Below are 21,757 nucleotides of genomic sequence, written 5' to 3'. Positions count from 1 at the left end.
GATAAAGCACTGTACAAGCACTTGAAAATGAATGAAACTGAAAATAGGTGGATGAAGAAAAGAATGTATGGACAATTTGCTGGGAGGTAGCACTTCCCTCTCTACTCTGATTTTCCTATTCAAATGAAAAAGTTGATGAGGGTTTGGCCAAAGAAGAAAGTGCCTGTCATCAGCCCTTTCAACTTGGTCCACCACACAACCGCTTTCGCTAAGGCTATCGGACAAAGAAACACTGCCTGCCCTTCCCGGCCAAAAGAAGGTGGCGGGGTGATCTTCACGATGGACTCAGTCGATAGCCGGATTCGTCCTACACGCGACAGCAGGTGTTCGACATAAATCCACAAGTCAGCAATGGACGAGAGGGTAGTGTGCATCTCGGGCAGGCCCGGCTAACGGCACTTCGTGCCTGTAGAGTTTATTCCGAAATGGTAATGCCCCTCTCCCCGCCCGGCTAGCACTGCCAGGCCAAGGATTTTTGGTAATTATCCATAGGACCCGGAAGTCCTCCGAAACAGACTAACCAGTTCATTCTCGTCGACGCGCAGAAATTCCTTGAGAACGTCGTCGCACTCGCCCGTCACTAGCTCTCTAAGCCTGTGTAGAACTTCCACCAACCACATTGTCCGACTGACAGAAGGTTGTCAGGACATGACAACACTGTAAATGCCAGGCGCCCTGTCACGGTCTACGCTTGACCAAGTACTGTAGCTCAGTCAAAGAGATCATTTTGTGTGTAATAGAGTGGACAAAGTTGGTGAATGAATTATTCAAAGCATTATGTTTACAAAATTGAATTTGAATTTATTTTATAATTCTTATTTCTTTGCATACATCATATATATATATGTATGTATTTATGTATTTATGTATGTATGTATGTATGTATGTATGTATGTATGCGTGTATGTATGCATGTATGTATGTATGTATGTATGCATGTATGTGTGTATGAATGTATGTGTGATTCTTCGTGGTTGTGCTTCATCGGTATGGAGTGACAGATAGACAATCCTGGTTATAGTCTTCATCCTAAATTAAGTAAAAAATAAAAAAAGAGAGAAAGTGAAACTAAAATGGTAAGAGAGAAAAATATACCTTAATATACTAAAGCAATTATTCAGAGTTAAAATGCAAGTTGGATGAGAGATATCTTGTTTTCTGCTTCTTTTCTGATTTATTTTTATATTTTATATTTTCATTTATTTATTAATTTTTTTTATATGTATGGGTCATATTTGCAAGTCGTTTTGCATGCGTGCTTTGAAATCTATTGTATTCTGCTTTGTCTTTTCGTTAATAAAGAGATTTGGGAAAAATATCTGCAATAATTTTGTGAGAAATAATTTGGCATTTGTTCGTTGGGGTATTACTGTTTCACTCAGGAGTGTTTGTGAATTGGTTCAACATTGCCATGAGGAAATGGAGGCGCAATGGCCCAGTGGTTAGGGCAGCGGATTCGCGGCCATAGGATCGTGGTTTCGATTCCCAGACCGGACTTTGTGAGTGTTTATTGAGCGAAAACACCTAAAGCTCTACGAGGCTCCGGCAGGGGATGGTGGCGAACCCTGCTGGACTCTTCCACGACAACTTTCTCTCACTCTTCCTGTTTCTGTTGTGCCTGTAATTTAAAGGGTCAGCCTTGTCACACTGTGTCACGCTGAATATCCCCGAGAACTACGTTAAGGGTACACGTGTTCCGTTGATCCGATCAGCTGGAACCCTCGACGTCGTAAGCGACGGAGTGCCAACAAGAAGCCATGAGGAAACTCGTCTTCAGATGCATATTGAACTGTGGACACATCTCGGATAAAAAATACTTTAAATTATTTTTTCTTCTTATTAATTTCCTTTAATACTTTACGCATGAAAAATAGAACAAGATAAAATAGTAGCAGTCAACGGGGTAGGCGGGGGAATGTGTGTATGAGTGTGCGTGCGTGTGTGTGTGAGTGTGCTCTACTTTTTGCATTAAAATCTTTGCTTTAATTTATTGTACTCATAAACATTCTCAAGCATGTGTATATATGTATATATATACATATCTGTATATGTATGTATATGTATATGTATATATATATATATATATATATGTGTGTGTGTGTGTGTGTGTGTGTGTGTGTATACATATAACTATGATATATATATATATATATATATATATATATATATATATATACATATGTAAATATATATATATATATATGGGAGAATATACAAAAAATAACAACAGACGAGGACAGGTGGTGTAAATAACAAAAGTATATATTAGTATGACGCTCGGGAATACGGAAAGTCTTTGACGTTTCGAGCTACGCTCTTCAACAGAAAGAATACGGAGACAAGGAGAAAAACACGGAGAAAAAAAATTGAATAGTGTTCAGTCAACGGTCAATCATAATAATGGCCGATCATAACAATGACTGACCGGAAGTTAGAAATTCTTATTTCAGGAGAGCTAAGAAAGGGGGAGATAACAAACGGTGATCGGGAACGAGGGGCTGTGTGTGGGAGGTAGACTGCTGGTGATCTTGACGTATGTAGTGTGAAAATGGGGGAAGGGAGAAAGGAAGAAAGTAGTTGGTCAGTTGTAGTGTGTGCGTGGTGTGATGCGAGGGTATTGGTGTGGTGTGCATGGTGTGATGCAAGGGTATTGGTGTGGTGTGATGTGAGGGTGTTGGGAGGTGGGGAAGGCATGGGTGGAGTGTGGGGTAGAGGTAGGGGTATGTGGGTAGGGTGGGGTATGTGGGTAGGGGTGGGTGGTGGGTGTAAGGAATTGGATGGGGTGGAGTGGGAAGGTAGAGTAGGAGTGTGTTGGGGTGTGGTGGGATGAGCTTATGAGGGGGTGTTGACGAGGAGGGAGAAGGGGAAGGTGGATGTAAGAGAGGGGGAAGATGGGTATGGGAGGGGAGAGGAAGAGAGGAGAGAGGGTGGGTATAAGAGAGGGAAGGGGGATTGAGAGAGGGGGAAGGTGGGTATGGGGGGAGAAAGAGAGGAAGAGAAAGAGAGTGAGAGAGAGGGAAGAGGGGTATGGGGGGGAAGAAGAAAGGAAGAGAAAGAGAGTGAGAGAGAGGGGAAGAGAGTGAGAGAGTAAGGGTGAGAGAGTAAGAGTGTAGAGAGTAGGAGAGTAAGAGTGTAGAGAGTAAGAGTGAGAGAGGGGGGGAGGGGGGAGTACGAGAGAAGAGAGTGAGAGAGAGGAGAGAAAGAGTAGGGGTGAAGAGAAGTGGGAGTGGAGAGAAGTATGAAGAGAGGTACGAAGAAGTAGGAGTCGGAGCAGGAGGTGGGGGAGGGGAGAGATGGGTGGTAGGAGGGAGGGTGGGGGAGAGAGACAGGAGGAGGGGGTTAGATGAAGAGTGGAGGGGAGTTGAGCCCATGTGGCGCAAAGGAGCGAAGATAGAAGATTAATCCCTGTTCACGGCGCAAACGGGAGTCCGGATGGCCCCTGTGCATGGACAATCCAAACACAGACAGGTGTTGCCGCAAGGAGTGGCCGGCAGAACGGAAGTGGCGTGACACCGGGGTGTCATTGCCGACGTTGATATCTCGGAGGTGTTCCGCGAATCGGTCGGCCAGGCGCCGCCCCGTTTGTCCGATGTACAGGGATTGGCAGAGAGAGCAGGAGAGGCAATATATGATGTTGGTAGACGTGCAGGTGAAGGAGTCGGTGATGCGATAGGGTCGGTGATGGGTGCTGGTGAGGAGGGTGGTGTTGGAGAGGTAAGGGCAAGTGCGGCAGCGTGGACGGGAGCAGGGGAAAGAGCCAGGTTGGGAGGTTGGGTTGGGGAAGAAGCTGTGGACCAAGAGGTCCCGTAGGTTGTGGGCTCGTTTGAAGGAGGGGAGGGGTCGATTAGGGAAGATGTGGGAGGTGGAGGGGTCGGACTGGAGGCGCCGAAAAGCTCGGAGAATGGAGCGTTGGAGGGGTAGGGTGGTGGGATGGTAGGTGAGGGGAAAAGGGAGGCGGGAAACGGCAGGGCGGGTTCGGGGGGAGAGAGCAGATGCACGGTCCACAGAACGTGCTCTGGCAAGGGCGGTGTGGATGGTGGTGGGTGGATATCCACGCAGGCTAAAGTGGTGAGCCATGAGTTGAGACTGAGTCTCAAAGTCATGGCTGTCGCTACAAAGTCTGCGTAGACGGAGGAATTGGGAATAGGGGATGGAAAGTTTTGTGTGTCTAGGGTGGGAGGAGGAGAAGTTGAGATAGGAGTGTGAGTCTGTGTGTTTGTAGTGGATGGAGGTGCTAAGGGCGGAGTGGAGGATGCTGACCGAAATGTCGAGAAAGGGGACAGAGGTGTCAGAGACAGTACAAGAGAAGTGGAGGGCAGGATGGAAAGATTGAACGAAAGAGAGGAACGAGTCAAGATGTTCGCGGGAGAGAGAGGTGGCACCGATACAGTCGTCGATATACCGACCGTATAGTTCGGGAGTGGGACCAGTGAAACTGGAGAATATTTGGGCCTCAACATAACCAACGAAGAGGTTTGCGTAGTTGGGGCCCATTCTCGTCCCCATGGCCACTCCCGAGACCTGCTGGTAGATATCTCCCGCGAACGAGAAGCAGTTGAGAGATAGGACAAGTTCGGCCAGACGAATGAGTGTGGAGGTGTCGGGTTGTGGGTTGGGGCGTTGGTCTAGAAAAAACTTCAGGGCACACAGCCCCTCGTCGTGGGGGATCACTGTATAGAGGCTCTGGATGTCTAGAGTGAAGAGAAGCTCAGAAGGGCCGGGAGGGAAAGAGAAAGAGTTGAATAGACGAAGCGCGTGGTTAGTGTCATGAATGTGGGAAGGGAGAGAAGCCACTAGGGGGGCGAGGACCCGGTCTAGGTATTTTGAGATAAGCTCGGTGGGGCAGTTGCAGGCGGAGACGATGGGGCGGCCAGGGTTGTTCGGTTTATGGATCTTGGGGAGGAAGTAAATGGTGGGGGTGCGTGGGGTGCGAACAATAAGGTTGGAGGCGGTGGCGGGGAGATGGGAGGAGAGGATGAGGTCATGGATAGTGGAGGACACAGTCTGTTGGTAGCTGGGCGTGGGGTCGGAGGGCAGAGGGCGGTAGAATGAGGTATCTCGAAGTTGACGGAGAGCTTCGGCCTCGTAGAGGTCCGCGCGCCATACTACCACGGCTCCACCCTTATCAGCCGGTTTTATGATGATGTCCGTGCGGCGTCGGAGGGATCGAAGGGCCGAGAGTTCGGCTGGGGAGATGTTGAGTCGAGATGGACGCCTGGAAAAGTTAAACCGGCCCACAGCGCGTTGGCAGGCGCCCGCGAAAAGATCAACTGCCTGGAACTGGCCAGGAGCAGGCGTCCACTGGGATGGTCGTCGGCCCAGGTCAGTGAAGCAGTCCTCGTTGGGTGCGGGTGGTGTGTTATGGAAAAGCGCACCCAACCTAACGCGGCGCACAAAGCTGTGGACATCAGCACGGGTTTGAAATTCCTTGCAGGATGGAGTGAGTGGGATGAAGCGCAGACCCCTATTGAGGACTGAGCGCTCCGCCTCAGAGAGAGGAAGATCTGGGGGAATGGTAACGACAGGCTGAAGTGGAGGAGGGGTGGGTGGAATAGAAGTAGGAGGGGATGAAGTAGGGTTAGGAGGGGCGGTCGGGATGGTGGAGGGCTGGGAGGGAGGGGGTGGAGTGTGTGTGGGAGAGGCAGGGTGGTTGGGTGTGGGTGGGGAATGCACATCAGGGAGGTAGAAGGGTGGTGGAGGGGTTGGGGTAGTGGCATCGGGTGTAGAGGAATGGAGGAGTGAGTGAAGTTTGCGGAGCTTAGTGTCGGTAAGAAATGCATGAAAGAGATGATTAAGTTGAATGATAAAGCGCAATGTATTGTGAGCATGGGAGGGTGACAGAGAGGAGAAAAATATGGAAAAGGCTGGAGGAAGAAGGCGGTCGATAGTGTGGATTTTAGAGAGATTGGAGCGAATGGTGGCCCGCATAAGGCGGTAGGATGTGGTGCGGAGTATGGGTAGAATGGTGGTAGAGGAGTGGAGAGTGGGGTGGAAATGGAGGCGGAAACCCTTAGGGATGAGGCGGTGATGTAAGCAGCGACTGAGAAACGTAATATGACTAGAGAAACGAGTCTTCTTGAATATGAGTAAGGAGAGTCGTATAGTAGGTTGAAAGTATAGAGAGGGAAGTGTGCGGAGGTATAGTTTTAGGCGGTTGTGGAGAGTGAGTTGGAAAGATTTGTAGTCAGGCATGATGGAACGAGAGAGAAAAGAAAATTAGACGTGGGAAGGAGAATTACAAAAGGTGTGGTGGAAAAAAAAAGCGTGATGAGAAAATTGGACGTGGAAAAAAGGAAAAAAAGAAAAAAAGGGGGGAAAAAAACTGGAAAAAAAACTTTTTTAACAGGTGTGGGGGAAAAAAATAAAGGCATGAGGAGAAAAAACGAAAAAGGGGTTGTGAGAAGAAAATATATTCGAGATGGGAGAAAAAAACAAAGCAAAAAGGAAGATGGGACAATAGGGAGAAATGGGGTGACAGGGAGAGGAGAAAAGAAAGGGAGGGAGAAGAATACAAAGTAATAGGTGCAGATTAGAGAAGACAGATTAGGAACATCCAGAGTACGAAGAGACGGTAGGTGAAGGAAAGTAAGGTAAAAAAGGATGATAAAGGAGGTTTACAAAAGTGGAAAAGTTCGAAAGTTTTTTAGACGTCGTGGTATATTGAAGCGATTTCCAATCAGAAGATGGGTCCAGTGTAAATCCGTGGGTAGGAGAGGTGCAGCCGGAGGGTATAAAGTTCAGAATCAAACAGTCCAGATCCAGAAGGAAAGAAGGTAGAATCCAAAAGTTGGTAGTGTGTGATGAGAGGAGACAGGATTAGCTGGTGCGACCACGTGAGCGTGTATTATATGTGGGAGAATATACAAAAAATAACAACAGACGAGGACAGGTGGTGTAAATAACAAAAGTATATATTAGTATGACGCTCGGGAATACGGAAAGTCTTTGACGTTTCGAGCTACGCTCTTCAACAGAAAGAATACGGAGACAAGGAGAAAAACACGGAGAAAAAAAATTGAATAGTGTTCAGTCAACGGTCAATCATAATAATGGCCGATCATAACAATGACTGACCGGAAGTTAGAAATTCTTATTTCAGGAGAGTTTACTCTTTATATATATGACGCATGTGTTGAAAGAGAGCTTTTTGGGTTTAAACAATTCACCCCAGGAAACATGGTTGCTTCATTCATCATCCTTAAACAAATCTTATCCAAGGACCTTTTAAGTGCGATGGGATACTAATCTGAAGAAAATTCTAATTGGGCCTCACCTGTAAGGTCATGCGCTGTTTATTTGGATAATGCGGGCATATGTGGTTCTTTAGGGTATAGTGCAGCCAAGTTGACTTACTAAGGCACATTCTTTTCGGAAAAAGTCATAACACGTAACATCGGCGTTATGTGACTTGCTCACTCTCTCTCTGTTTTGATATACACATATGTATACATATTACGTGTATATATAAACATCCACACACACACACACTTGTATATATATATATATATATATATATATATATATATATATATATATATGACCTGCCACAAAAATTAAGAAGTCTGCATAAGCTGGACGTAGATGTCTTCAAAAAGGAACTAGACAACCTCCTCTTCACCATACCGGATGAACCCGACACGAGGTACAGATGAGGGCAACGGAATCAAACTTCCTTATACACCAAATTGGCCAAGAGCTGGGACAAAGGCACATACAGGAGTGGTGATGTGAAATACCCCAGACTGAGGAAATCAGAAATACTACGGTGGTGCTCCAGCTTGACCGCAACCGCATGGCTGAAACGAGTAAAAGAGTAATACATACATGTCTATACATGATGGGTGTGTGCGTGCGTGTTTGGTTATGTACGTGTGTGTGTGTGTGCGTGCGTATGTGTGTGTGCTTGTGTACGTTTATATATATGTACATATGTATATACATACACATATACGTATATAGACAATTTACATTATTATTTACTTACATCCCTGAGATGATACTGAAGTCTCAGACAAATCTGCCCTTTTAATCCAGTAGTGACGTCCTATAGACGTCATAAAACATATACTATTAAAGCAAATCAGGATAATCAGCAGAAGAATCAACAAACTTATAACTACAACGTACTCCACGTTATCTACAATACAAGATAAGCAAATATAAATTTCATTAAAATATTATGCATGCATTTCAATATCATTATACATTTCACACGATGCAAGCCAAGGTTGGGAACGCTTTAGGAAATCTACCTCATACAAAACAGTATTCCTATCGCTCTCGAATCACAAGCTACTGTACTGAACAACGGAAGACTCAATGGATAATGTACTCCTGTTCATATTCCATTGATTGTAGGTTTGCTCCGATTAGAACTGATATGAGAGGGGAGGTAAGCATGATAATAATAATTATTAGTTTCAATATATTAACATCGAACCATCATTATCATTAGCAGCAATATCCTCACACTCAGTTATAAGCCCAGCAGTATTCCCATCAGAAACATTTCTATCACAGCAAACAACTTCTTTTCTCGACTCTACCTACCACATTCGGAAACATTTCTAACAAAGAAATGTAACCCCAAACCCATCTGTACATACCAGAATAGACACTACAATAGCTCCTATTTAATAAGTGTTGGGTTGGTGCTTACGCGGAATCCATCGTCCCCAAAATTCATCCTTCTAATTATGTATTCAATAAAGTTTTTCGATTCCTGTAGGCCACACTATACGTGTCTTGCTCTTTTTTCTCACATCTCTGCAGGTGTATATATGTAGTGCACTTTAAACTCCTCAAATGAGCGAAAAAATACGACCTGATGTCCTGCAACCACAACTTATGCTAAGTAGTAGTCACGAAAGCAAAATATACCTTCATGTACTGTTCTTTCACGACACAAATTTCAGTTTTTTTCTTTGATCCATCCCAAAGAGGATCTTGGAACCTCCTACAGAATACTCATATCGGCTTCTTCTCAACCAAAATAACTCTGTAATAGCTTGTTAATAATGTTATCAGGGTGGCTCCTCAATTTTCAGTCCGTGTAAATAAAACGAAACATCTTTCGACGTCACTGTTTTGTCTCAAGTCTATGCACTTCACTAAACTGGTTGCACATACAGTTCCAAAGTACAAAATCTTGCAAACGATGACCTGCCTGATCCAGTAAAATAATTGAATTCATTTCGAGTATCTAAAAAGCAAGATGCAGTCGTTCATGATATCCTTTATGACATCCTCAAATCTACTCCTTTTAGTGACAGCCCACAGGTTAAACGAAATGTCCTGGAGATTGTATAACCAACATCCAACACATGGATATACACAGAAGGAAACTTAGAAGCATGGAAAGATCTAAAAAATTCTGGGGTCGAAGGCCTGGTTCAAATACATGCAACCGAGCTCAAAGGCCAGATAATGGTGTTAAATCGAGTAGTGTCGTACACCCGCCTGAACCTCTCAAATATGCGATCCTTCTGCGATTACCAGAAGGGACTGTAAATGGATATGCAATTGGAAATATACAATACTTTGAATTCTATTATCAATTAAAAATACTTTCAAAATATATATTACTTACCACCCAGTGCACCCGTTGTAGCTACAAAAGACAGAAGGGAGTGATATTAACAATCCACTCTTCATATAGTTTCATGAAATCGTAAGCAAAATTATTACAGTAACGTTTTTTTTTTTAAATAAGGAATATTTAACAAACAATCACAGTTGAAAATATATATGAGATAGATACAAATAAAAATATAAACAAAATGATGGGATTTAAGAAAATTTTGATAATCATTCAACGTGTTATTTAAGTTCATTTATCGAAAATATAAAGATACAAACACACGCACACGCGTGCCCTGTGTTTGAGTTGCGTAGGCCTAGTTCTCATCCAGAGACTGCTTGTACACAAATCCAGAGGCAGAGAAGGTGGGTTAAGGAGGTAAACCGAACGATAATTGAATGCTGGATTAAGAGGGAACTCAGAAGAAGGGGATTCCGCCAACGAATGAAAACAAAATGGAATGGGATAGGACTCTTCGAAACAAGTGAGCAACGGTTAGTCGACCAGGCAAGAGCAATAAGAGCAAAAGGGTGGTTAACAGACAAAGAAATAGGGGAGATAAAAAGGAAAGTAAAAGATAGAAATAATACTTCAACAGATACCGTTCCCAGTGAGAACAGAAAAATGAAAGGCGGCAGTGAAGACAGAGCAAATTGTAAATGTAAATACACTCTCAGCAAATGAACCTGAAGTAATAGGAAGTGTTCTATCACAAGAATACGATGATGACCAGCAAGAAATAGTGAGGATGCTGTGCCGATGTATTAGAGAAGACCAGGATCAAGCACCCACCTCTGCAACCTGAGGTACATTGATCGATACAAGCTCAAAGTTGAAACCGAAAAGATAGATCCGGCTTTTGGGCTATTCCAGGCGAGAAATATAACTGAAACTAACAAGATTATTTGGGCTGCAGCTACGGTTGCTGCAGATAGAGTTGAATACAAAAGGAGAGAACAAACAGAACATAAAGAACCATACTGGCGTAGACGAATTTGTGAGAAACAAAGTTAAAAAAACATTAAGGACAAGTTGATAGATTGAGAAGAGGCGAACTGCATAATGAAAACAGAAAAATAATGCTGGAAAGAACATGTAGAATAAGATGTAGAGATTGAATGTTAAACATTTCTTTAGGTTTTCGTATATGCTTTCCTATTTGCCAATAATGAATCTATAATGAAAAATAGTCAAATGTATTGCTCTGCAAGGTGTTCATTTCGGCAGTTTTTTCACTTCCTTCGGATTTTGCCCTTCAGTGTATCTAGTTGCCTGAGTTTACAGTAACGTTTAAGATTATTATATAGGAATGTCAATGCCAGGGAAAATAGCATTATATGAAACATTATTATGTTATATGAGTGAAAGAGGGCGTATTGGGAAATTATACATATTAAATGTGATCAGACTTACGCTCAGGTGTTGCTACTTTAAATACTTTTCTTCTCTTTAAGTAACTGTCACAATAGATTTCCATTTTAGATACCCGATGGGAAATCCTGAGGAGTAAAGTTGAACTCTCCGGGTTACATGTTATATTGATTGCATAAAATTTTAACTGATTGGTAGCATATGATCCGGTACAGTTGGCTGTAAAGTTGTCTCCTTTCCACTCAAAAAGTGAGTCTCCCTTGTCTAAAGGGCACATGAACTTTGCTGTTCTATCTCCTTGAATATATATAGTACCAACCTCACTAGTAGTTAATTTTCTTGTGTCTGTAATTAAAAGAAATTCATGTAAAAGGAGGACAGGTTGTTCTGGAACTTGAAAGCAAATGATGTCAATCACTCCATTTCCTGGTTTCTCTTTACTTTATGACACAGGTGATAGTAGATGTAGCTTATAATCTTCAGAGGTGTTCGAAATTTTAGGTGCAAATTAGGTCTAATTAATCTACATAATGAGCTAATAATCAGATGAAGGCATCAGATCAACCGAAATTTATTAAAATACAGTTTATCCAACACAACTTTCTATCTCTTTTCTATATAAATATTTACACACATTGTTGTTTTTCGGGATGGTCATGCACTACCCGAAATTCATCGGCGTGTTTTCCAACATGTCCATTGAAGTCCCCTGTCATGATGAGAATATCACCGTCTTTCATCGTCGAGTAATACTCAGAAGGGATTCGTAGAGGTGATCCTTCTGGGTATCTGCGAGGCCAGCGTGCAGAGCATATGCAGAGATAAATGACACAGTTACCTCAGACAAGGCTATTCTTAGCTTAATTATCCTATCACATACCCTGACTACCTTAATCATTTTATCCATCCATTTCTTTGCTAGTAGAATACCTACGCTACTTAGGCATTCATTGTTGCCAAGCCAGAAAACCTTGCATCTTCGCCCTTTGCCCATAAGCAGTCTAGTTGAGGCTCCCCTCCATCGTGTCTCTTAGACACAACATTCATTTACATTCTCCGCTCAAGCATCTCAGATATCTCTACAGACATACCTTTCATACTTCCAACATTGACTGTGACAGCTCTGAGCTTGTAGAACTGGGAAGAAACATTGGAGGAATGCTTTAAGCTTCTGGAAAGAAAAATATATTTGGAGCCGCATACCTAGAGACCCTTGAGCTTAGAGAAATAATGTTACAATTTCAGTTTCAATTTCCCTTATACCCATGTTTGAATTTTTGTATGTATATATGTATGGATGTATACATACATGCATGCATGCATGTATGTATGTATGTATGTATGTATGCATGCATGTATATAAAGGAAAGAGAGAGAGCAGTGAAAGGTAATGAGAGGGGAACAAAAGTACGGCTATCGGAAATAATTTCAATAAGTACATACCTCTTGTTCGAATGCTATATTCACTTCCATGAAAACTAGTTATGCATATAATACTAAAGTTGCCATCTGCAAGAAGGATAGGAACAAACGATAAAACAGACATCTTTTTCGAGTAATCGCAACTAAAATGTGCACGGCCTGAAAAACGAGAGCTGTTGCCACCAACTGCATGACAATCTTTATACTTCATTAAGAGTTCTCCATCTTCGTGAAACCAGACCACATGACGACTGGCACCAATTTTACAATTCAAAGTGAATTTTTTTTGCATTCTAGGTTTTGTTCCACCAGCTGGTTCTAGGTTACCTGAATCATCTGCGAATATACAATGAATATACAATATGAATTCAAGCTCCTTAATGTATCATTCTACAAAACATAAAAAATATAGAGTTCAACAGAAGACAAAACGATAAGGAGTTTATAAAGTCATATATGACAGAGAAATAATTTCATGTAATTTCATTGTTGCTGTTGGCACTCCGTCGGTTACGACGACGAGGGTTCCTGTTGATCCGATCAACGGAACAGCCCGCTCGTGAAATTAACGTGCAAGTGGCTGAGCACTCCACAGACACGTGTACCCTTAACGAATTTGTCGGGGAGATTCAGCGTGACACAGAGTGTGACAAGGCTGGCCCTTTGAAATACAGGTACAACAGAAACAGAAAGAAAGAGTGAGAGAAAGCTGTGGTGAAGGAGTACAGCAGGGTTTGCCACCACCCCCTGCCGGAGCCTCGTGGAACTTTGGGTGCTTTCGCTCAATAAACACTCACAACGCCCGGTCTGGGAAGCGAAACCGTGATCCTATGACGGCGAGTCCGCTGCCCTAACCACTGGGCCATTGCGCCTCCACATACATACATTAGCAACAATCTGCCAAATAGGTTTGCGTTCGAACGAAGAATGAAGGTGTGCTATTGTTTCTTTCCCTCAAATTGACCAATAAATTACATTTTCTATTTTTAATTGCTATTACTTCATAAGTAGTTCATATTCTTGTTAGCTTACTGGATATGATGTGAACAGAGGAAACAATTGAAGCAGTAAATACGAATTATGAAACTAAGCGAGGATTTTTAAGTGAATCCAGAATATTCAAATTTTAACAAACGTTTCGTTAATTTACAGAATATTCAACACTTCATTACATTTGATCTGTTTCAATGATGTCAATTAGCAGAGCAGTGTTTCGCTGACATTCTCAAGCAATAGCACATTGCTTCCCGGAAATTATGTTACCACTGATAACTTATAACCCTTTACGTTCAAATTACTCGTCACCTGTGACATTTCTTGTTTATAAATGAAGTGTGCACTTACTGAAGAGTGGCATAAGTGTCAATCTGATATTAAGACATGCATTAGTGTGACAAATGAAAGAAAGTGGTTTGATTTTGAGGAGTGTCACTTTCATTGAAGCAGTATTGCTTGTGCAGTTAATATCTTCGATCTTGTATCCATCGAGGTCGACTGGGTGGACCGATTCACAAGTAGCTATCGGACCTTTTTCAACCCATTGCTCCAAGAAATCGCCTTCATGAAAAGTGCACATGACATGTACATTGCCATTCACATGGGAAAAATAAGTCCTGCCCGGAGAAGTAAACAAATAGGACTTCTCTGAAAAAGAAATAAAAAGAACATAACCAAACTAACCATAACAGAAAGAAGGAGTATAGTTTACACAAACACAAAGGTAATATTTGCCAAGCTTTCCCTCTAGTCTTAGCATAAATAAAATGAATAGTCCTCAACTGAGATTCGAAACGAGATCGCCAATTTGCCAAATGTTTCTAGTTTATAATGAATCAATACCAATAAGTGATTGGAATGTATTCAATGGGTCTCGTGCAATGAAATAATAAGACCAACTCCAGAATATAAAGTCAATCTATATATTAATACGCTGAGGCCGAAATGCGTTACGCTGTCGCGTGATTAGTTGAAGGGAAAGACAGAGAGCGATAGAGAGAGACAGAGAGAGAACGAGAAAGAGAGAGAGACAGAAAAAGAATGAAAGGGAAGAGTGATTAAGAAAAGAAGGAGAGAGAAAAAAGGAGAGAAAGAGAGAAGTGTCAACGACGTGAGGTAAGGGAAACGTAATGTTTATTACGTGGTTAAAAAGTTAGTTGAAGTGAGTGGCATAGAGAAAAAGAGTTAGAAATGCATTGTTTAGCAGAGGAATGATTTTCTTGAGGTGCGGTTAAAAAAAGACAAATAGAGAGAGAGAGAGAGAGATGAGGAGAGCCAGCCAATTATTAAACTGTTATGTGTTTAGTGGAAGTGAGAGAGAGAGAGAGAGAGAGAGAGAGAGAGAGAGAGAGAAACGGAGAGTGCTCAGCAGAGGGAAATTTTACACATCATATGTTAATGTAACAAATTTTTTTGTCTTCTATCTGTCGATCTATTTATTTACCTGTCCTCATTGGCATCGATGGATGGACAGAAATGATGATGATAATAATAATAATAATAATAATAATAATAATAATAATAATAATAATAATAATAATAAACCATAAGAGCATCACAGCAAACCACAGCAGCACATACCTAAGGCACACAGAGCTGCGCTCGGTAGTGAAGTGAAAGCACATGATTTCTCTTGATATAAAAGATGGGCTGCACCAGATATTCTGCTCAATATCAGAGATTTGTTTGTAAGTTATTCGACCATAACCAGTTGAGCATATGTACATCTCTGATCGCGAGCAGTAGTGAAAGGGCATCATAGCCACATATTGAGAATAATTCTGTGGAGTTTGAATAATTCACCTCTAGAACTTCCCATATCCTACGTAAAATACTGTCTATGTAATCTCAAATTTTAAAACAAACATAAATTTCTTATGGTTTCTTAAACATTCTCTTGAACAACACTATGTACAAAACCAAATATATGGCACCCTAGGCATAACATCAGTATGAACTTCTAACTTGTTGTCTCTTGAAGTCTCTGGGTGAGACTTGGATCCAACTTGTACAAATGCAAAGCAAGAGATTTCAAATTGGATCAAGCCTCAACCTCCTTGAGCTTTCAGTAGATAAAGATGATGTCTCTGCCTTTGGGTGGTGCGCCTTATTGCAAGCCAGCAGCTTACAGTGTTTTGAACTGTCTTCCTTCTTTCTTTTTTCTTTTCTTTGTCTTTCTGCTCTTCTGTGTCTTCCTTCGAACTGTCTTTTTTTTTTTTACTTTGTTTGGACTTCTGTTGTTTGTTTTTTGAATTGTTTCCTGAACTTTTTCTTCAAAGCATGGCAAAGAAATTGAACACTGCGTTGGAGTGGGAAATTATCCCACCGAAGCAAAGGCTAAATTTTTTAGCAATTCAAAAAACAAACAACAGAAGTCCAAACAAAGTAAAAAAACGGTGGTGTTGAGGACTTATTCTAAGTCACTCGACACCATCGCTGTCTTTCCTAAGACAGATATAGAAAAAGAGTTGAAAATCAATTAGCTGTTTTTTCCGGAAAGCTTTCAATCCGAGAACCATGGATAATTTTCAGAAATCCCTGGTTTGGCATGCCACTGAGAGGACGTAGTTGGTCCGAGATAACTTCTACAGGCATGTTTGTGCCGGCAGATTGGTTTGCTCGAGATGGGCTACGGAGATGTCTGTTCAGTGCACGAGCATTGTTGACTTGTGGAGTAATGTCAAACAGCTGCTGTTATGTGTAGGATGGAACCGGTTATCAACTGAATCTATCTTGAAGACTGTGCCGTCGCCTTCCTCTGGCAGAGAAGAACAGTCAGTTTTACTTTATTTGGTGGCTATGACGAAATAGATAATGTGGTGATTACGGCTAAAAGTGCTGAAGACAAACACTTTCCCTTTCTGCCGAAACCTTATGCACAAATCTCATTAAGTGCAGAACTAAGCGGAATGAAGTAACGAAGTCATACAAAAGAAGAGGCTTCTCAGTTGTCTCCAGTAAAGTAGGAAAGGGAAGTAACTCAAAAATTCAGATTGGAAAAATATGGAAATATTTGCTCCTCGACAACCCCATTTCAATGATCAATTTAATTAATCGACTAAATACATTGTGTCTATAAAAAGATATATTATGTTTTCATTGCCACATCTCTTTCATTTCTCGAGGTAACGCAATTTGCTCGATTTAAAACTTAATTTAATTTTAACGATGCGAAGGTATGTACCGTTTTTTTATTGAATTCACGCTCGTACATTAAAACAGTGTAAAAGACGACGTTACACTGTTGGAACTATTACATTATAGTTCGACCAAACTTGATCCTAAACAACAGATAAAAGTAAAGCAACGAAAACATGGCTATTATATTCAGATATAATGATATAAAATTCAAACGTACGGAAGAATAATGATTGCTACTTACTGATGAGACGGAATGTAATTATCAACAAGAGCAGCCGATTCATTGAGAGCATCTGTGACACTGCTACACCCACAGCAGGGAAAACTACCAAAAAATTATACAGTTGTATTAGTTCTACTCAGAGGGAACTCGGCGAGCAAGATTTTGATTACATGGATTTTAAATGTTTCGACCCACATATACACAAGCATTTGTTCGTGTATACATGTGAGTCTGGATACGTATTTCATGTAAATAAAATCGTAGATGAAAACAATCAAACATTAACACCTATTTAGTCCACCCTCCTAATGACCTTAAGCATGTGTATGCACGCATGTATGTATGTGATTATTCAGTTTTATTTCGAGATTTCTAGCCAATAGAGAAAGAGCCGGTTTCTAACCTAGATCTAAAGCTCCTTTTTTGAAATTTCAACATCAACAGGGTATTTTTGTATGTATGCATGTATGTATGTATGTATGTATGTATGTATGTATGTATGTATGTATGTATGTCAGTGTCCTGCATATCACAGGCCTTTAATGAGGACTTGACACAATCCTTAAATCGCAGCCTTGGTTTCTGCCGGAGTCTCCTTCCATTCACAAGTTCTCCATATAGCATCTGCTTATGCAGGACACTGACTGGGAGAACAATGTCTGTCATCGCCACAGATGGAGGAAGCAGGTTAAGGAGGGGATCGACACTTTTGAGAGAGCACGTATACAGCATGAAGAACTTAAGCGTGCTGCACGAAAGTGCACGGCTCGTATAGTGAATGGGGAAAGCTTGGTCTGCAATGTTTGCAGTCGTGTATGCTTGTCAATAGCAGGGCTTAGCCACCAACGGAGCCGCAAATGCAAAATATAAGTTAGTCATAGAGTGCACAATCTTCCTGAAGGTCGGCAATGGTCTTCTTCGGTCACGAGTGGACGGCCATCATCATCATGTATGTTTGTATGTTTATATGTATGTATGCATATATGAATGTATGTATGTATGTATGTATGCAGATATATCATTGGAGCCATTGGAATAATTTCTACAATGAAGAGTCTGAGACTTAAAATTTCAGGCGTGCGAGCCGAAATTGTAGCTTTAATAATGTTTTGTATCAATGCTATACTGTACTGCTAACTATGATATTTATAGACATTTAATCGTCCTTGTATGTAATACCTTGTTTCCATACCTTATGAAGAGAAGAAGAGAGTCCAGTATCTGTATTTCTCGAAAGATTGTGTGTTTTTGCTTTCATCTTTAGACAGAATCACTGTTATAATTTAATTGATTTAAGAAGACAAGTTTGATCAATGTATATATATATATGTGTGTGCATATGTTTGTGTGTCTATGTTTGTCCCCACGACATCGCTTGACAACTGATAGTTATGTGTTTATGTCCTCGTAACTTAGCTGTTCGGCAAAAGAGACCGATAGAATAAGTACTAGGCTTCCAAAGAATAAGTCCCGGGGTCGATTTGCTCGACGAAAGGCGGTGCTCCAGCATGGCCGCAGTCAAAATGACTGAAACATGTAAAAGAGAAAGAGAGAGATACACTGAGTATACAGTAAGGAAGAACCAAATTTTATTGTGTTTGCAACGAGTAACCTGCATATTAAAAGTTGATTAAATGTGATAAAAGATTATTCCGGATCAAATTCTGTTCTTTGGGTTTGCGAGAAATGAAAGGTAACAGAAAAGGATTTTCGCAACTGAAAGCGAAAATGAAGGGAATCTTAACTGGGGGCATAATTCCCCATGATAGGAGGGATGCCCTTTTGTTTTCTCTCTCTCTCTCTCTCTCTCTCTCTCTCTCTCTCTCTCTCTCTCTCTCTCTCTCCCTCTCTCTCTCTCTCTCCCCCCCCTCTCTCTCTCTCTCTCTCTCTCTCTCACACACACACAGAGTCTCTTTCTCCTCTCTCTTCTAGGATATATCCAACTCATTGTGTGGTAATAACTAGCGCAGTATTAGTAAAATATAGAAATAATAAGACTGACATTTGAAAACAAAACAGCAACAGTGACAACTGCAACATTTCTAGATGTGGCGCCATATCAGTTTAATTAGGTTTTGTACTGTGTTTATTCCTATCCGTATTATTGTCTCCATTTTTGTACAGTTTAAAATAAGCAGAAGTGTCTGTGTGTATTGAGTGATATTTCAACTTTGTGTCTAAACGTTTGTTAATTAATTAAAGCTGTTTGTTGTAATAAAATAAAGTTCAACTTACCCCAGTCCCTACGGTTAATTTAAAATCATATATATCTAGGCATTGTAACAGGATAACAAACAAATTATAGACGCTTTGTTTGGAAAGAAACGTTTATTAAAACCTTTTCTTTTGTGGAGAAATAAGAGAACATGTTAGCGTGAGCTAGATGTCGTGTTATCACAACTCGTTAGTTACATGTGTCTATTTGGCATTCATTGTGTAACCAACGGAGATAGACACGTTCATCTCTTCTATATGCCGCATAATTAATACAAAAAATAGATATATAATTATTTTTAAATGGAGACAGACCTTAATAAATTATAATTATCTTAAACTTTTGTGCATTCTTTTATTCTTTTATTCTTTTATTCTTTTATTCTTTTACTAGTTTCAGTCATTTCACTGCGGCCATGCTGCAGTATCGGCTTTAGTCGAACAATTCTACCCCACGGTCTCTTTTATCGAACCACTATTTTACGGTTACGTAAACGCACCAACATCGGTTGTCAAGCGATGGTGGGGGACATACGCAGACACACATACATACACACACGCACACACGCACACATACACACACACACACATACACACACACACACACATATACACATTCATATAGGACGGGTTTCTTTCAATTTCCCTCTACTAAATTCACTCACAAATCTTTGGTCGGACCGCGGCTATAGTAGAAGGTATTTGCCCAAGGTACCACGCAATGGGACTGAACTTGGAACAATTTGGTTGGGAAGCAAGCTTTTTACTACACAGCCACGCCTGCGCCTAAAATAAGCGTTCCCATGCCGGGAATCGAACTGAAAAAAAAAAAGGCCGTGAACGTTTCTAGATAGAGGGCTTATTAGAAGATATAATTCATCTTAAAAACATCTCAATTTATTTTGAAAATTAATATAATTATAGATTTTAGATAATTATAGATATTTTGTATCTTTAATGCACAGTTAATGCAGACGCGCGCGCACGCGGACGTACTTACACAGACTCAAGCAAACAAACAAACACAATATCTCTCTCTCACACACACACCCACAGACACACAGACACAATGTACATATATAGTTTGTAGACAGCGATTAGTGATAATCGAAATTTTGTCTACAGCGACTGATTCAAGCACCATTTTTGTTCTGAATTGCTAACAAGTTATGATAATTATTATATTCAACGCATCTATTCAGTCTCTACTGTAGGTATTATAAGTAATTATTCATAACTGCATACGTGCGTGAACACACACACATGAAACACATACACACATACGCACATACAAAAGCATATACACACACACACATATGCATGTACACACATGTGTGTGCTTTCTATATAGGAGTGTAAGTGTGTCTGCATTTATGCTTGTGTGTGTGTGTCCGTGCGCATGTGTCTGTATGTAATATTGGAAAAAATATGAGTATGTTCTAATTTCATCTCGGTGTTAAATTACAGCAAGGGTGAGCCTACCGGGAGTTTAGAACTCCTGAGGGCATCGCTCTCAGGGGTTAGGTCCACGCAAGCCCACCTACCATAAGGAGCGACCATCAGAGGGGATTTGGAAAGTTAACCAGACAAGTCTTCAATAATAATGATCTTAACAACGAAAATTATGGTTTATAATGCTGTTGCCATTTCAACCTTGCTATGTGGCTGCGAAACCTGGACTCTATATCGTCGCGATATTCAGAAATTAGAACGCTTTCACCAACAACAAATTCCTGGAAAGAGTCAACAGTCAAAATATCGAATCGCTGATCATGAAGCATTGTCCTTGGTGGTCAGGACATGTAGCAAGAATGGGAGAATCAAGGTTCCAACGACAAGTCTTATTCAATGGGCTCTCTTCAGGAAAAAAAAGACCCCACAGGATTGCCCTCTTCAAAGACACAAGGAACAACTGAAAACAATACTGAAAACCATTGAAATTGAACCTAAATCATTTGAAACACAAGCTGAGACTGTACCAAGTGTCGGTGTTCCATCACCAGCGAAAAAAAAAAACACCTTTGAAGCCTCCAGAAGAGAAAAGGAAGAAATCAAACAACAGGAGAGAAAGGCTAAAAAATATCAACCTCGTCCTCCACCAACATTGCCAAGCAGTCAATGCCATCGACTCTTTTGTGCAAAAATTGGTCTACAGAGTCTCATTAACGGCATCACCATAAAAGGAGCCTTCAACAAAGAGAAAAGGAAATACTCAGGGACTAGATAAAGCCAACGAAATTACAACAATTTTCCACCGGCTCCGTTCTGTTAAGCAATCAACACCATAAACTTCACATATTTCTTTGTGAGCCTCAGCAGCTTTCTTGCCTTTACGGAAATAAAAAAGCAAAACGTGGCGAAAATGTCCGTTTTTGCACTCCATGTTAAAATTGACACTGAACTAACAGCTCTAAACAAAATGACGCGTAATTTGCTTCTAAAGTAAAATAAAAGTAACGGCTATCAAATATCAAAAGGAAAAAAATCATAACATTGACAAAGGTCATTCAAAAGAATCGTAACTCTATATATTTGCGAAAAACCAAATTACTTTCTTGCCAACCCAATATCATCATCATCATCATCATCATCGTGGTCGTTTAACGTCCGCTTTCCATGCTAGCATGGGTTGGACGATTTAACTGAGGACTGGTGAAACCAGATGGCTACACCAGGCTAAGAGGCTCCATTATACAAAACTATATCCACTTTCAAGACACCGGAAAAAATCACTTTCAACTGTATATCGAAATGTCACCAACAGTTCTCTATTTTAGTGACAACAGATTGTATATTGTAGGTATGCAAGT

The 21,757-nt window shown here is 41.0% G+C and overlaps 1 protein-coding gene across 3 annotated transcripts; it reads right to left on the bottom strand.

Moving 5' to 3' along the window:
- Window positions 1-775: 775 nt before the first annotated feature.
- On the bottom strand, window positions 776-19,125 carry LOC106876422 (uncharacterized). Of its 3 annotated transcripts, none has more exons than XM_014924965.3 (8): window positions 18,969-19,125; window positions 16,752-16,835; window positions 13,718-14,017; window positions 12,395-12,709; window positions 10,994-11,296; window positions 9,590-9,610; window positions 7,985-8,137; window positions 776-1,029 (listed from the first exon to the last, which is right to left on the bottom strand). In XM_014924965.3, coding segments are annotated over exons 2-8 (1,146 nt in total). In that variant the 5' UTR covers window positions 16,804-16,835; window positions 18,969-19,125; the 3' UTR covers window positions 776-1,027. The 3 variants fall into 3 exon arrangements, with proteins under 3 accessions (XP_014780451.1, XP_089208225.1, XP_089208224.1); XM_089352099.1 differs by having other exon boundaries at window positions 7,985-8,044; XM_089352098.1 differs by lacking the exon at window positions 18,969-19,125 and adding an exon at window positions 17,926-18,060.
- Window positions 19,126-21,757: the final 2,632 nt, after the last annotated feature.

The sequence above is a fragment of the Octopus bimaculoides genome, chromosome 5 (assembly GCF_046866305.1).
Source record: "Octopus bimaculoides isolate indiv1 chromosome 5, ASM4686630v1, whole genome shotgun sequence".
NCBI lineage: Eukaryota > Metazoa > Mollusca > Cephalopoda > Octopoda > Octopodidae > Octopus > Octopus bimaculoides.
The sequence above is the reverse complement of the archived record's forward strand: the minus strand, read 5'-3'. Positions and strand labels throughout refer to the sequence as shown.